The sequence below is a fragment of the Loxodonta africana genome, chromosome 20 (assembly GCF_030014295.1).
Source record: "Loxodonta africana isolate mLoxAfr1 chromosome 20, mLoxAfr1.hap2, whole genome shotgun sequence".
NCBI lineage: Eukaryota > Metazoa > Chordata > Mammalia > Proboscidea > Elephantidae > Loxodonta > Loxodonta africana.
The window spans coordinates 68,528,974-68,545,405 of NC_087361.1; the positions used below are offsets into that span (position 1 = coordinate 68,528,974).

A 16,432-nucleotide genomic window follows, 5' to 3' on the forward strand; every position below is an offset into this window, starting at 1 on the left:
AGTCTTCCCCCTTGAGTCCCCGGTCTTGACTCTGAACTGAAGTCTCTGGCTCTGTTGAGTGTCAGCCCAGTCCCCAGAGGAACACTCATTCAGCCAGTAAGATGTACTGGGCTCCTGAAGAGTCTCCTACCCCGTACTAGTGTCTGGTGAGAAGCTAAATAAATAAAGTCATCATTCCAGCCTGTGAGGACTGGACAGTCCAACCCCGCCTGCCTCCTGGGGCTGTGGGGGGCCAGGAAGAGGTCCAGCTAAGTGCTCAGTGACCTCAGCTAAGAAACTCACTGCTCCTGGGCTCTCCTCAGGTGCAGGCCACAGTGGTGGGCTTCCTGGCATCCATCGCAGCCGTCGTCTTTGGCTGGATCCCTGACGGTCACTTCAGCATCCCACATGCCTTCCTGCTCTGTGCCAGCAGTGTGGCCACAGCCTTCATCGCCTCCCTGGTACTGGGTAAGGAGGGGAAGAGTCGGCCGAGGAGGGCTGCACAGGGGTGTCCACTAAGCCAGGCGCCTCCTTGCTCCCTTCCTTTTTTTTTTTTTATTTCATTGTGTGAAAACTACATAGTAAAAAATGTACCACCTCGGTGATTTCTACATGTATGATGCAGTGTCGTTGAATACATGCTTCAAGTTGTGCAGCCATTCTCACTATCCTTTTCCAAGCCATTCTACCACTGCGAACATAAACTCAGTGGTCGCGAAGCAGAACTCCCCCCTTTCCTCACTTGGTAACCACAGATGATCTTTGGTTTTTATATATTTGCTGATTTCGTGTAAGTGAGATCATACAGGTTTTGTCCTTTTTCAGCTAATCTCACTCAGCGTGCTGTTCTCAGGGTTCATCCATGTTATGGCGTGTATCAGGACTTAGTTCTCTTTTTAGCTGAGTTCCGTTGTGTTGGATAGACCACATTGTGTCTATCTAGTCATCTGTTGATGGACGTTTCAGTTGATTCCACCTTTTGGCTGTTGTGGAAAGTGCTGCAGTGAACATTGGTGTACAAGTTGCCTTCGCTTCTTCTGGGTATATATTTTGAATTGGGATTGCTCCGTCATATGGTAATTATTTTCTGTCGTAATTCTTTGGAAACCCTGGTGGCATAGTGGTTAAGAGTTCAGCTACTAACCAAAAAGTCAACAGTTCAAATCCACCAGGCGCTCCTTGGAAACCCTATGGGGCAGTTCTACTCTGTCCTAGAGGGTCGCTGTGAGTTGGAATTGACTCGATGGCAACAGGTTTTTTGGTTTGATAATTCCTGTTCAGCTTTTTGAGGAACCGCCAAACTGTTTTCCACAGTTTCAGCACCATTTTACATACTCAGCAGCACTGGATGAGGGTTCCAGTTTCTCCACAACCTCACCAACACCTGTCATCTTCTGGGTTTTTTTTTATCCTTACCATTCTAATAGGGGTGAGATGGTATCTCACTGCAGACCAAGGTGGTTTTGATTTGCATCTCTCTAACGGCTGATGAGGAAACCCTGGTGGCTAGTGGTTAACAGCTACAGCTGCTAACCAAAAGGTTGGCAGTTCAGATCCACCAGGTGCTCCTTGGAAACCCTGTGGGTAATGATGTTGGCGATTCTCTCTCCCTTTTTGTTTACTGATACCCCTTTTTCTCTTCTCCCCCTGCCTGGTCCCCCTCACCAGGTATGATCATGATTGGGGTCATCATTGGATCTCGTAAGATTGGGATCAACCCAGACAACGTGGCCACCCCCATTGCTGCCAGCCTGGGCGACCTCATCACCTTGGCACTGCTCTCAGGCATCAGCTGGGGACTCTACCTGGAGCTGGGTGAGGCTGAGACCCTAAGAGTGTGGCTAGGGTGGACCCCTTGGTGGGATCCAGTGATGGTAGTAGTCTTGCAGACCTGCAAGCATTTCTTCTGTGTTCTTCATCATCAGTTTTGAACGGAGTTTATAATAGCTCCTGATCTTAGAGAGAGGAGGCTAAGTATTAACCTCAAATTCATGCAGACAGCAGGGGCAGGGTGGAGGAGAGTGCCTGAGGAATATAGTCCTGCCTGGCGCTGTAGATTTTGGCCGTTCTTGGAGGAGTGAGGTAGAAAGAGTAAAGGAAAGGAAGGAACTAAGGCTGGAATCCGTTTGCAAAGTGAACAAGGAGGATGGGAGACGATGACTTCAGGGATGAAAATCAAGAGACCTAAGTCAGTGCCTGGGCAGCTCTCTACCTCAGTTTTCTAATCTATAAAATGGAAAAGCTGGCCCTGCCTACCCACTGGGTAGATCACATAAAGTCATACGTTTATGGCATTTCCTATGGTGTTGCTGTTGATCTGTGGGGACAACAGGTGCAGACTGAGCAGGCCGGAGGGAGGCTGGGACAAGGAGCACAGCACTCACCACCCCTCTGGTCTCTACTCTTTTCAGAGTACTGGCGATACATCTACCCCCTGGTATGTGCCTTCTTTGTGGCCCTGCTGCCTGTCTGGGTGGTGCTGGCACGGCAGAGCCCAGCCACGAGGGAGGTGTTGTACTCGGGCTGGGAGCCTGTCATCATCGCCATGGCCATCAGCAGGTAGGCTCTGGGCCTGGGTGCACATCCCCACCCCACCCACACCCCACCACAGACTCCCTTTTAAGCCCTAAAGAGAAGGGGTGTGGCTCTGACCCTTCGGTCACATGTCCTGCTGCAAGTGACAGAAACCACCACCTCAGATCAAAATAGAACGTGCTGGCTTACATAACTAAGAAGGCACAGCTGGGTTCCAGGGCTCACAAGAGATCCTCAGGGCCCCAGGACGCTCCATCTCTCAGCTCTGCTTTTCTCTGTGACAGTCTGCAGGCAGTTCCAGGCTTACGCTTTTCTTAACTCCAGCAGAGAGAGAGATTCTCTACCCCCGCAGCTCCACAAAGTCCCAGAATAGTGCTTCACTGGCTGGGATTGAGTTCACATGGCTGTCCCTGAACCAATCACTATGGCTTCAGGGATGCAGTGCTTTGATTGAGTGGGCCAGGGATCTAGCCAACATCGAAGCAGTGTCCCTAAACGGTAGTGACTGAGTCTGAGAGAAGTGGTTCCCTAAGAAAGAGCCCAGTGCTGCCACCAGAAGAGTAAATAAATGCTGAGCAGACAAAACAACAGGGGTCCTCACACGCAGGTAGCTCTGCAGCGGCTCCACTAGCCAACTTGGGGGTGGGTTCAGGCAGAGGCTGCCTTAACTGCACTGCCAGCTGGCTCAAGGGGCACTGCCAAGTCCAAATGTTAGAACTAGCAGCTGGTTCTGGCAAAGGAACAGGGACTCTTGGGACCTACCTTTGCCTACCCTCCTCCCCAATACCACGTGAGCCTGTGCCCCTCATCCCAGAGACCGGAGCAGAGCCTCTCAATGGTGTCACTTTGTCTTTGTGTCTGTATAGTGTGGGAGGCCTCATCTTGGACAAGACTGTCTCAGACCCCAACTTCGCGGGGATGGCTGTCTTCACGCCTGTGATTAATGGTGAGATCTTGACCTCAGCTGCCAGGGGAGAAGGAGAGAGGTAGGGGAAGAAGATTAAGGGGGCTTGGCAGCTAACCAAAAGGTTGGCAGTTCGAATCCACCAGCTGCTCCTTGGAAACCCTACAGGGCAGTTCTACTCTGTTCTGTAGGGTCCCAATGAGCCTGAATCGACTTGACGGCAACAGGTTTCCCTGTATCTAAGGCACCCTAGTGGCACAGTGGTTAAAACACTTGGCTGCTAACCAGAAGGTCCGGTGGTTCAAACCCACCAACTACTCTGCAGGAGAAAGGTGTGGCAGTCTGCTTTTGTAAAGATTTCAGCCTCAGAAACACTATGGGGCGGTTCTGTTCTGTCCTATAGAGTCCCTATGAGTTGGAATCAACTCGATGGCAGTGAGTTTGGGTTTGGTTGGTTTTCCTGTATCCGGAGCCCTGGGCGGTGCAAAAAGTTAGCACGCCTGGCTACTAACCAAAAGGTTGGCAGTTCGAACACATCCAGAGGCACCCAGAAGAAAGGCCCGGAGATCTACTTCTGAAAAATCAGACATTGGAAACCCTCTGGAGCAATACATTTCTACTGTGACACATGTGGGGTCGCCATGAATCAGAGTTGACTCGATGGCAACTGGTTTTAACTGGTTTTCCTGTATCATTCAGGGTTCCAGCAGGCAAGAGAATCCAGCTCAGATAGTTCAAGACTTTAATGAAGGGACTGTTCACAGAGGTGGGAGCAGGGCCAATAAGAGATATTGGCAGGAAAAAAAAAGAGAGAGATGTTGATGTACCAGAGACTAGAAACAATGGAAAGCCTCGAGTCCTGAGGAGTCAAAGGGAGAAAATGATGTCACAGGAGCCCCATGAGAGCCCTTCCACTGCCCCCGACAAGGATAAGCCACTGGCAAAAACATGGAAGGATCAAGAACAAAACACCTGACCTCTCTATCTTCTGCCCTTTGATTCCTGCTGGTGCTTCCCGTTGAACAAACCCAATTGGAAGCAGCCAGCAAGGGAGCCTGGGTGATGCAGCCTGCAGAAGTCAGCCTCTCAGGGCTCAGGGCAGTGGTGATGGCTCAGTGCAGGGGATAGGTTGTGGGGTGAGGGGGAAACTGAATAACCAGCACACTTCTTGGGAGAGGCGCCAGAGGTACCAGATTCCAGAATTCCGCACCCAAACCCACTACTTGAAGTTGGTCACCGGAGCCAGTACATGACCACTGGGTGCCTAGGTCTGCGCAGAGCTCTGGAGGAGGGGGTGAGGGCAGGAGCGCCTCCTTTGACTGTGTGTGAAGTCAGATGCACTTGCTGCCCTGGCAGAGCAGTGGGGTTACCTGAATCTACAGATCTGCCTGTGTCCCTTCTGGCACTCTCACAGCCACACCAGGGGCTCATGGGACTGCTGCATCTCCATTGACGACAGGATGGGAGAGCCTGGAAGACTTCCTGCAAAAGGGGATGTCTTTGTCTTCCTTCTTAGTGTCTTGCTCTTCTCTTGGGACTGGTGAGTGGGCAATGCCCACGTAGACACTAAATGAAGACAGAGGGCAGTGCCTCTGCTGATAAGAGACAAGGAACAAGAGGTTAATTTCCTTCCCTGCGTGTCTAAGCTCTTACGTGTCTCTGCAGGTGTTGGGGGCAATCTGGTGGCGGTCCAGGCCAGCCGCATCTCCACCTTCCTACACATGAATGGGATGCCAGGGGAAAACTCTGAGCAAGCTCCTCGTCGCTGCCCCAGTCCTTGTACCACCTTCTTCAGCCCTGGTAATGGTGGATTCTCAGACTTTTGGGTCCATTCCATCCCTGGAGGGAGGGAGCCAAATTTCAATGAACTTCACGTAAGGAACAGCTGGAGCCCAGTCGCACAAGTTCTCTTTCTCCTGCTGGGCTGCACCAGCTGCTCTAGAGGGCCATCCTTTCTTGGGACACCCTTGGGGCTGGAGACCATAGGATGGAGATACAGAGACAGCCGTCTGCTGCTCTGGAGTATGGTGTGGTCCCTCCTGACTTTGAAAGGCCTTCAGGGGCCAGGACTCCCCTCCTCATCCTCCTCACACCCTCTCTCCCCTGGACCCAGATGTGAATTCTCGCTCGGCCCGAGTCCTCTTCCTCCTCGTGGTTCCAGGACACCTGGTGTTCCTCTACACTATCAGCTGTATGCAGGGCGGGCACACCACCCTCACACTCATCTTCATCATCTTCTACATGACAGCTGCACTGCTCCAGGTACGACCGGCAGGGGTGTGGGGAGGGCCAGGACTGCCCTGCAGTGATGGGAGAGGAGGCCCACCCTCCACCCAGCACACGTTCTGCCCCCTCTTTGTCTGTGTCTTGGCAGCTGATAAACCGGCCAGGGGCTCAGGAGGACGACTTGTAGTTGAGCACAGTCATTAATATACTTTGTGGCTTTGGCTCGGCTGCGTCACTTCTCTGAGTCTCAGTGACACCTTTGTAAATTGGGAGCAATAGACCAGAGGTAGTAGTTTTCAAGCAGTGCCCTGAGGAGCTGTTCCTTGTGGAGTTTTGAGCAGGTGGACTCTGGGTGTCACCCCACCAGGCCACAGAGCCTATTTGGCTGTATTTTGCATGCCGGGCTTTTTCAGGAGACTTTATTTGAATAAAGCATTCCGCATCTTGAAGATTGTCAAAACCACTGCACTAGATAATCCACGAGACCCTGTGCAGTGTTGCCTTCTGTAATTCTGTGATGTTTTCTCCCTTTGTTGTATTATTATATTTTTTACACTTTTTATTTTGAAATTATTATAGATTCACAGGAAGTTACCAGAAAAATGTACAGGGAGGTCCCATATACTTTTCACCCAGTGGTAACATAGTGTAGTGTAATTGTACTGGGATGGGTCCAATCCACAGAGCTTATTCAGGTTTCTCTGGTTTTACCTACACCACTTTATGCGTGTGTGTGTGTGTGTGTGTAGTTCCGTGCAATTTATCCCAAGTGCAGATTCCTGTAACCACCGCCACAGTCAGGATACACGATTCCAGCGCCATGAGGCTCCCTTTATAGCCACCCCTGCTCTCGTTAGTAAAGGCTAATGTTTATATAGTTCCGTAGTGTTACAGGGTACATGGTGAAAAGGTTAACTGTATACCGTGAGCAGTGCCTTTCTGCCCTCTTCCAGTGCCCAGATCTCTTCCTCACAGCCATCGGTGTGATCAGTTGCTTGTGTATCCTTCGAGCTTATCTCATACTTACACAAGTAGACGTATATATATTTTTTATTTTCCTCCTTTTTTTACACAAATGTAGCATAGTATACACGCTGCTTTTTTTTACATGATGGTTTGTCTTAGAAATCATTCCGCATCTGTATGTGAAGAGATGAGCACCTCGTTTGTTATGGCTGTGTTGTGTTCTATTCTACAGATACATCATGATTTCATTTCACCAGTCCCTTTTGATAAAAACTATTCCCTCCTCACCCCACCCCCCCCACCCTATTTTAAAAGGGTCCTGTGTCAGGACATCTTGAGAGGGGCTGGGCTGAGAATCAATCTGATGCTGGCTCCCTGCAGCAAAGTGGGGCGTACCTGGTGGGATGGGATAGAGAAGGGGCTGTGCTGAGGGTGCATGGCTGGAGGTTTTCAGCTCATCCCCGGCTTAGTTTGGGAAGAAGCCTTGGCTCCATTACCCGTTACGAACACCCTGGGGGAGACGCTCTCCTCTGCTCTCTGCCCTGGGCCTGTGACATGCCCAAGCCTGGCACTGGATTCCCTGTAAAGGTCCTTCCTGATCCCTTTGCAGCCTCCTCCCAGCCATGTGTCCCGGGGTCTGCTCGGGAAGCCGGAAGGTAGGAGCAGAGGAGCAGCTGCTGTCATTCCCTTCCCGGGCCATGTCCTGAAGGCCACCTGACCACACTCTTTATTTGCGACTGTTCTGCAGCTGCTGAAAGGGGTGTGAAGTTACGGGGACTGGCCCTCACCCAGGGCCAAGGCCATGGGAGTACAAGGAAGCTTTGTGCAGAGCCAGGGGGATGTGAAACGGTGTTGGGACCAAAACCTCTGGCTTCCTTGGAGAGATGCACAAGAACAACCAAGTTGGCCTAAAAATAGATGTCATTTCTGGCTTCTGGGTCCCATAGGGGGCTCTGGTTCCTGCATCTAAGCCCCTTAGGACAGAAATTATATGCCACAGTATTTGCAAAACTTAGTCAAGAGTAAAGCCTCCCAAATGACTGTGTTGGCGCTTAACCGTTAGAAACCACTTCATCTCAGACAGATGCAGTCTCTTAGAGAGTCCAGTGTCAGACCTTGTCAGACAGTGCAGAAGGGGCAGGCCTGCCCCGCCATGGTATTCTAGGTCAAGTGCGTCTCCCACTTAAATACATGTGAATCTCGTTTAAATGCAGGTCCTGGTCCAGGGGATCCAGAGTGGGGCCTGAGATTTTGCATTTCTAACAAGCACCCAGCTTTTTGTTAATGCTACTGGTCTTCCAGCCATTAGCAAGGTTCTACTCTAGATCATTCTTCATTACCTGTAGTTATGGAAGGAAAGCAAGGACGCAGAGAAGCCAAAGGATATTTTGAATTGGTATGCATTGCTTTATATGCATTTACATGTCTGCTTCATATGTAGCTGACATAGTCATAATTTTATTTTGCTAGAACTAAGGTTAAAATAAGGAGCCCTGGTGGCACAGTGGTTAAGTGCTTGGCTGCTAACCAAAAGGTTCGCAGTTTGAACCTACCAGCTGCTCTGTGGGAGAAAGATGTGGCAGTCTGCTCCCATAAAGATTACAGCCTTGGGAACCCGATGGGGCAATTCTGCTCTGTCCTATAGGGTCGCTATGAGTCGAAATCGACTCGACAGCAACAGGTTTGGTTTTTTTGGTTTTAATGTTAAAATAAGCTTGCATTCTTCCAGCCCACAACAGCAGAGTGGGAAGGGTCAGGAGGAAGGCAGTAGGGATAATCAACTGTTACTCAGTTGATTGTGCCAGCACCAGCCTCAAACACTACCCTGACTGCAGTCTGCTCAGAGAAGAAATCCCCAATTCCCACCGGGCTCCTGGAGAGGCCGACATGGCAGGAATTGGAGTGATCCAAGAATGGTGTGACCCCAAATTAGAGGCAGGAGGGCTGAGTTCCTGCAACAAGTAGGATTTGGGTTAGGCAGCCCCTCATGTGGTCCCTGGGTGGTGCACATGGTCAGGCACTCAGCTGCTAACCTAAAGGTTGGTGGTTGGCACCCACCCAGCGGCACGGTGGAAGAAAGGCCTGATGATCTACTTTCACAAAGATTACAGCCAAGAAACCCTATGGAGCAGTTCTACTCTATAACGCATGGGGTTGCCGTGAGTCAGAATCAACTCCATGGCAATGGGTTCGTTTGGTAAATTTGGGAGCAAAATGTAATGCTGATGTGGGGACCCCGGGTAGTAGCAGCATCTTCCTTTCTAAAGAGCTCTCGCATTTTGCCTCAGGGGTGGAAAGATGAGCTGTCTCAGGCTAAGGATTGTGGATACCCAAACTTTCTGACGCAACAAATGGGTGCAATCGCGCGGCCTCTGGCTCCCCCTGGAGAGAGGGGATGGCTACAAGCTGGGCCCTTCTGTCTCTCCAGGTGCTGATTCTCCTCTACATCGCTGACTGGATGGTGCACTGGATGTGGGGCCGGGGTCTGGACCCAGACAACTTCTCCATCCCGTACTTGACAGCTCTGGGGGACCTGCTTGGCACTGGGCTCCTAGCACTCAGCTTCCATATTCTCTGGCTCATTGGGGACCGAGACACGGATGTCGGGGACTAGTTTGGTCATCAGTCTTCTCCCACACCCCTGCACTTTCTATTTGAAATTGTTCTTTTGTTTCCATTCCCCTCCTCCACTCCACACTCCCACGTCCTTCTAAGACTTCACTTTGATACTGAATTCTCATTATTTTCAATGGGAATTTTTACGCATTGAGCCATGTTTGTATAGCAGGAATTCAGGAAGGACAGATGGACTGAGATAAACACTGCAAGTGGATTTTTGGGACAATCACCAAGTGCAATTTCATGGTGGGTGCCTCCAGGTGGATTGGGGCAGGGGGTATCCTGTCTGGGATCTGGGGACATTTGGTTTAGCTTTAGCAACCTCAGACTTGGCCCTAATGAGAAACCCTTTATGCGTGGGCTCTGCTTTTTTGTTTCTTCTTTCCTTTTTTTTTTTTCTTGGTTGAACAGAATGAAAACTATCACTGCCCCCAACACATGTTCTCCTAGAAGGGGACCAATCTCAAAGCCCTGGGCAGAAGAACCAGTTGCTTCTGGTCACCTATCATCCTAGCCCTGTTCTCTGCCCTCCTATGCTTAGAAAGAGTGAGGTGGACTGACTACTCAGATTGTAGACATGCCTCTCACCCCATTGCCTGCTAAACACCACCAACCCTTCCTCTGATCTTGGTCCAGTTGATGCCACATCCAGGAGGAAACGAGCAGTGGCCTGGTCTCCCCATTTGGCCCATATCCGCCCGTAGGTTTGCCAAGATCCACATTCTCCCCAGGCCCAAAGAGCAATTATTTGTTTCTGTTCAACCTTCAACTCTAAATGTCCCTAAGGCTACCTTCCCTGGAGCTGGCTGGGTCGGATCCCCAAATTAGAGACCGAGTGTGGAGATGTGTGGAGCATGACTGGGGGGTTGAGGGCAACCAGGGGTGATTAATTGCTGCTGTTTCTCCTAAGGACATAATCATGTGTGGTCGCCTTAGACTCTGTCTTTTCCTAAAACCACCCATTCTATCATGTCATGGAGGTGAGATTTCCTCTTCCTTGCCTTCTGCCCACAAATACCACTCATTCAGTCACCCATTCAGCAGGTACGCAGCCTCCTCCAAGGTGAGCTTTTCTCAAGGCATGATCGGAAACTTTCATCGAGCAATATTTATTGAGTGCCAACTATGTGTTAGGTACTGTGCCAGGCACCAACAGACTAGTCGTAAGGGAAACACGGCTCCAGCTTCATCTCATTCCCCAGGTTACACAGGCAGTGAACCCCTTTCGGTCGGACAGTTTCTCCGTTGTAAGTGTTTGAGTCCACATCACCCAGCCAGGCTCTGCGTCTTCTCCTTCCTAGCTCCCACCTCTGCAGTGCTGACCACAGCTGGAACCCCAGCCCCACTTCTCAGCCAGTATTCATTTCCCAAAACTACCCAGCCTTTCTCTCCCTTACTTCCACCTCTCCTCACCAGGCACCCAAAAGAGGATGCAGAACTAGCAGGCTGGACGTTAACCAGCTGTGTCTACTCTTCTCTGCTTGGCACAAGATGGGGAGCAAGCTGGAACATATGCGTCTTCCCCGCGTGCTGCTCTGAATGATTGGAAATTTGCCCACACTGACACATACAAATCTGGGCATTTGGGTGCAGGCTTTTCTAGCCTTTCTGTTAAAAGCCTCCCCTCCGTAGCCTAAAGGTCCCACCTCCAAGGGAAGGCTTAGGCAATGGCCCAGTCTCTTATCAATAACCATGCCTTCACCCAGGGACTTGCCCCATACCTCCTGAGACTTCTCTCCCTCCATTCCCACCCAGGCTACCTTGTGGAATCATAGAACCTTGGAACTGGAAGGCATCTTAGAGGTTATCTGGCTGGAGTTGTGTCCGACAGAGTTAATGAACAGCAGCCTGGGCTTGTTTCTGCTCTTCCCTCAGGCCTTCTTCCATCTTGTCCTCAACCTCAAAACACACTTGCACAGACTCTTGTACAGGCACCAAAGCCAACTCCTCTCGCCCTGAGACTGTGCCCTGTGAGCTCCAGTCCCCCCGCCCCAGTCGCTCCCCTTCCCCGTCTCTGGAGTTTGGCCAGGCTGTCCTGGAGAGACTCTGAAGTGTCCTCCTTTGCCTAAAAAAGCAGAAAGGTCGGCGTGCCCCAGGCTCTGAGTGTGTGAGCAGAAGAGGAACTGGGGCGAGGGGGAAGGAAAATGACTTTCATGGAAGCTCGTTTCTTCTCCCCTGCTGGCACAGACGGCATGTACTTTTGTCCTGGCCGCAAGGAGCGATATTGGTTTACTCCTGTATCCTTAAAAAGTTACAGAACTGTGTCTTAAGAGAATTATTTATAGTTACTATAACTGAATTGACAAATGTAAACTTAACTGATAAATTATATTTGGTAAAATAAAGAGGACGTTTATTTAGGTGGTTGGTGGTTTCTGTGTGCCTCATCTGAAAGCAGCATCTGCTGTTGTGGGGGCCCCCTCTGCTGTCCCCCCTCCTAGCTCAGAGGTGAAAAGGGGCCAAAGTGTGACAAGGACTGAAACGTCCCTTAAATACAGAGATTGTGTGAGAGAAAACACACGTTAATCACTTACTGAGACCCTGGGATCTACACAAGTGGCCGAATGCAGACTCCTTGCTCTCAGGGAGGTGGCATCCTGATTCCCGCACACTGACTCTGTGTGACACTGCGCTAGGGGTATGAGCATCTGAGTTAAGGTTCCCTCCTTCCAGTGGCTTTCACTCCGGTTGGGTCAAAACAATAATAATAGGAGCCCTGGTGGCAAAGGGGTTAAAGCGTTCAGGAGCTCATCGAAAGGTCAGTAGTTCGAACCCACCGGCCCCTCCAAGGGAGAAAGATGGGGCAATCTGATTCAGTAAAGATGTGCAGCTTTGGAAACCATATGGGGCAGTTCTACTGTGGTCTATAGCGTTGCTATGAGTTCGAATCCACTTGGTGACCGTGGGTTTGGGTTTTTATTATTAGTGAATATGTACTATGTGCCTTCCCTGTTCTCTGCAAGCCCTGAAGAAATTTACACTTCACTGCAAAGGACTGGAGTCAGACAGGCCTGGGTTCCAATATCAGCTCTTTTGCTTGTGTCTGTGTGACCTGTAGCAAATCATTTACCCTCTCAGAGTCTGTTTCCTCATCTGTTCTAATTCCTATTTCATAGGATTGATATGAGACTTCAGTGAGATAATGTACATAAAGCAGTACGGACTGCCTGGCACATACTGAAAAACCAAACCCCAGACCTTTGAGTCGATTCTGACTCATAAACACAGTAAACTTTAAAGTACCAATCAAGAGGACAAAACAGTGACTACCAAAAACCAAACCTGTTGCCGTCAAGTCACTTCTGATTCGTGGTGACCCCATCTGTTACAGAGAAGAAATGCACTTCATAGGGTTTTTAAGGCTGTGACCTTTTGGAAGGAAGCAAGTCACCAGGCCTTTCTTCCAAGGCACCTCTAGGTAGATTCAAACCACCAACCTTCCAGTTAGTAGTTGAGCACTTAACTGTTTGCACAACCCAGGGACTCCTGACCAATGACTAGGCAATGTCAATATACTAACCAAGGGCAGGGCAGATGAGAAAGGCACCTTAATCAAGTATTGGGGGTCAGGGAAGGCTTTTGGAGGGAGACACGCCCAAACTGAGAGGACCAGGAGTTAGCCTAGCAGCAGTGGGAGACGAAAGTTGTCCTGCAGAGGGAACAACGTGCTAAGCGGGGAAGTGAGCCTGGTGCGTTTGGAAACTGCAAATGACTGGAGTTGGGAGTGCAGAGGGTGATAATTAGATCCATGAGACGCACACGCATTTCTGACAAAGCAGGTTTTCTGAGATGACAGACACAGAAGGGCAAAGTCACAAGTCTGCCTATGCTGGGAACCACTGCCCACCCAAGACGCGCCCCCCACGGAATTCAGGACAATATGATACAGCATAGACTGAGTGCTGAATGGATGCCACTCGCAGAAACCAGCCTTTTCTAACAGGCCTGGGCTCTAGAACTAACTCTTCAAAGTAGCAACATGTTAATAAGGCTATTAAAAGTTAATAGAAAGAGGATAACTGCTAGTGTTTTACAGTACAATGTACTATACTATACAGTGTATTTTTAATAATAAGCCCCACTCATGACTTTTTATATGGCAGACATTATATTTAATTTTCACAACAACTCTACAAGATAGATATAATCTCCATTTTACAGAGGGAGAAACAGGCTCAGGGAGATTAACTGTCTTGCCCAAGGTCATACACTCAAAACACCAGGTCTCTCTCACCCCGATGCCTTCCTGCCATGCCTGGAGTCAGATGAAACAGCTGGCAGGATGCTCCTCTGTAAGAAAGCACGAAAACGTGGCTGAAATATGGTGCCTGTTATCTCAGTTTTACTCATGAGACGTCTAACATTGCTGTAAGATGTTCACTGTCTACTGAAATAGTACCTTCCAATGGGCATTTAAAAACAAGCTTCCCAGATGCCAACCTATCTCTGATGATATTTTTGCAACATAATTACAGGCAATGCCACCAACCCTGAGATCAGCCAGCTGACAGTCTCATGAAACCAGCTGTCTCCTTCCAGCTAAAATTCTGAAACCAAGTAATGCGTGGTAGAGTGCTGTTTACTGCAAATGAGTGTTTTATTCTGTTGTCTAAATATAAAATCTTTTAATATGGCTCCCCCAAAAATGTCTGGCTTAGGAGGAAAAAAAGAACCCTAGAAAGGAAACAAATTGCAGAAAAGTAGATAGTTTGGCCAACCAGAAAAGAGATTGTAAACATTATTTGAAAGACTTTATGGCTGTATTCATCTTTAGTTAAGTGCAGTAACTAACACTACCTAAAAACCAAACCAGTTGCCATTGCATCAACTCCAATTCATGGTGACCCTATGTGTGTCAGAGTAGAACTGTGTTCCATACGGTTTTCAATAGGTGACTTTGCAGAAGTAGATCGCCAGGCCTTTCATCTGAGGTGCCTCTGGGTAGACTCAAACCTCCAACCTTTTGGAAGTTAAGTGTGTTAACTGTTTACGCTACCCAGGGACTCTTAACACTGCCTAAAAAAAAAAAAAAAACCAAACCTGCTGCCATTGAGTCAATTCCGACATTGGTAATTCCTTATTTTGAACATGAATATTTTTTATTATAGGCATAGTTTTCTCTTAACACCTACCAAAGAAATGTGGAACAAGTATATAAAGAGTGTTCCTTTGAAGAAGCCCACAGGTGTATCTCTCTGGCCTTGACTCTGCCCCAGTCTGCCATGTGCATAACTTTCAAGTGCATTACCTAAGTTGTTAACTACTTCACAAATTATTCAGAAATGAAGTATAGGAGTTAGAGGGCCACGAAAAGAGAAGCTATCTTAAAGAAATCTTTGAGAGGATAAATGACCTGCCCCAGGAGACATAGATTATTTGCGTCAAACCTGGAATATTGATGAAAGTCTTCTGATTGCCAGGTCAAAAATCAAACCTCCCACCATACAGGTTCAAGAAGGTGAGGAGATGTCACCATTGCCTGAGACACCATGGGGTGGGGGACAAGCCAGGAGTGCAGTGACTGATCTTTCTCCACTGTAACTCTACCGCTGTGGAGGACAGAATTCATCACGTGCCCACTCAGGATTCTACGTTCCCCGTCTCTTGCTTTGCATACCATCTAGGTTATCTCGTTTCCTGTCTCAGGGTCAAAGCAGACAGCTGGAAAACTCTGGGATGTTGAGAACTCACCTAGCAGTCTTCTGCTATTCCACACAGGCCGCCTTCTCTAATCAGGGCAGATCACTGCTGTTTTATCTGCACTGTCAACAAGTAAGGGTCGTGTTGTCCACTTCCAGACTGAGGAAACTCTTAGGAAACACGCTGAAGATGCCGCCCTTCTGGAGGTCTCCCTGGTCCCCACACACAGCTTATATTAAAAAAAATAATAAGCACAAGCTTTAGAGATAGACATAGATTATTTAATCCCAGCTTTCTCAGTTTATGGCCGTAATTAGCTTCTTTTGATCCTCAATTGCCCCATCTGTAAAATGAGACCACAAAGTCTTTCTTGTGTGGTTGCTAGGCACATGATTATATAATGTGGATTGGATGGGTGGTGGTAAAAAATGAGAACAGAAATACTCAGGATGTACAGTTTGAGATGATATGAAGGAACTAGTGAATCAAGAAATTGTTAGCCTTGGATGTAGTTCAACTTGGACAAGGCTGTGTGATGGGAACAGGTCGCCATGAATGCACTGTGTCCCTGGGTCTGGCCTCATCCTCAGAGCCTTAGAAACTCAGTCCTACCCAGAAATCATCTCCCTCAGGGAGACTGACTTGGACCCACCAACTCACAGAGGCCCGTACATAAAAGACTGGTCATGGGCAGTGAGATACCTTGGCCTGATCAGCATATTTGCTTCCTGAAGGCCAACATGGGAAGGCAGATGATCAGAAGGTACCTGGAGAGTTTAGAATCATAACAGACAAAGTTGTTTTTATAATACCAAAACCAAAAACCAAACCTGTCGCTGGCGAGTCGATTCTAATTCATAGCGATGTTATAGGGACAGAGTAGAACTTCCCCATAGGGTTTCCAAGGAGTGGCTGGTGGGCTCAAACTGCTGACCTTTTGGTTACCAGCCAAGCTCTTAACCAGTGTGCCACCAGGCCTCCTGTTTTTATACCAAGAAAGAATAATGCATTGGGCCTTGTCGATTGGCTGCATCCATCTCTACAAAAGTGGTATACCCCACAGATGGGGCAAATATTCCCATAAGACTCTGGTCTTTCTCCACCAGACAGAGTTTAAAAGAGCTGTGCCCAGTAATGTCCTCTCAGAGTCTCCTTTCCTTGTCTCTAAGACTGACCAGCTTCCCTTCAGGTAACACATTCCTTCTTTAGATATGTCTGTACCTTCAATCAGGCTATGTCTCCTGCCTGGGAACCTCTCGTTACATATTGATATTTTAGAGTTTAATTCTGGGAGAAAGATTGTCAGTGGGTAATTAAATATGGCCTTCGGGTACAGTAATTTCTGTCTTCCTCACCTCTTAACCAACAAGTTACCATCAAGTCAGTTTCAACTCATGGTGACCTCATGTGCATCAGAGCAGAACTATGCTCCATAAGCTGGTTTCTCAGAAGAAGATCAGCAGGTCTTTCTTCTGAGATGTTGCTGGTGGACTGGAATCTCCAACCTTCTGATTAGCAGCATTTACACCCCACCCCAGGAACTCCCCCTCACCTCTTACAGAG

General features: G+C 48.8%; 1 protein-coding gene across 5 annotated transcripts in view; it reads left to right on the forward strand.

The window, feature by feature from the left end:
• The window catches only part of SLC41A1 (solute carrier family 41 member 1), a 34,146-nt gene that overhangs the window by 12,650 nt on the left and 5,064 nt on the right, over nt 1-16,432 (forward strand). For 2 of the 5 annotated variants that reach the window (XM_003410265.4, XM_064273296.1), the window contains exons 5-11: nt 303-447; nt 1,648-1,794; nt 2,391-2,538; nt 3,381-3,460; nt 5,084-5,218; nt 5,532-5,680; nt 9,039-11,589. In XM_003410265.4, the coding sequence (XP_003410313.2) occupies nt 303-447; nt 1,648-1,794; nt 2,391-2,538; nt 3,381-3,460; nt 5,084-5,218; nt 5,532-5,680; nt 9,039-9,224 (990 nt within the window). In that variant the 3' untranslated portion in view covers nt 9,225-11,589. Of the gene's footprint in view, nt 1-302; nt 448-1,647; nt 1,795-2,390; nt 2,539-3,380; nt 3,461-5,083; nt 5,219-5,531; nt 5,681-9,038; nt 11,590-16,432 lie in introns of those variants that run through there. The other 3 variants (XR_010318754.1, XR_010318755.1, XM_064273298.1) reach the window with 3 other exon arrangements.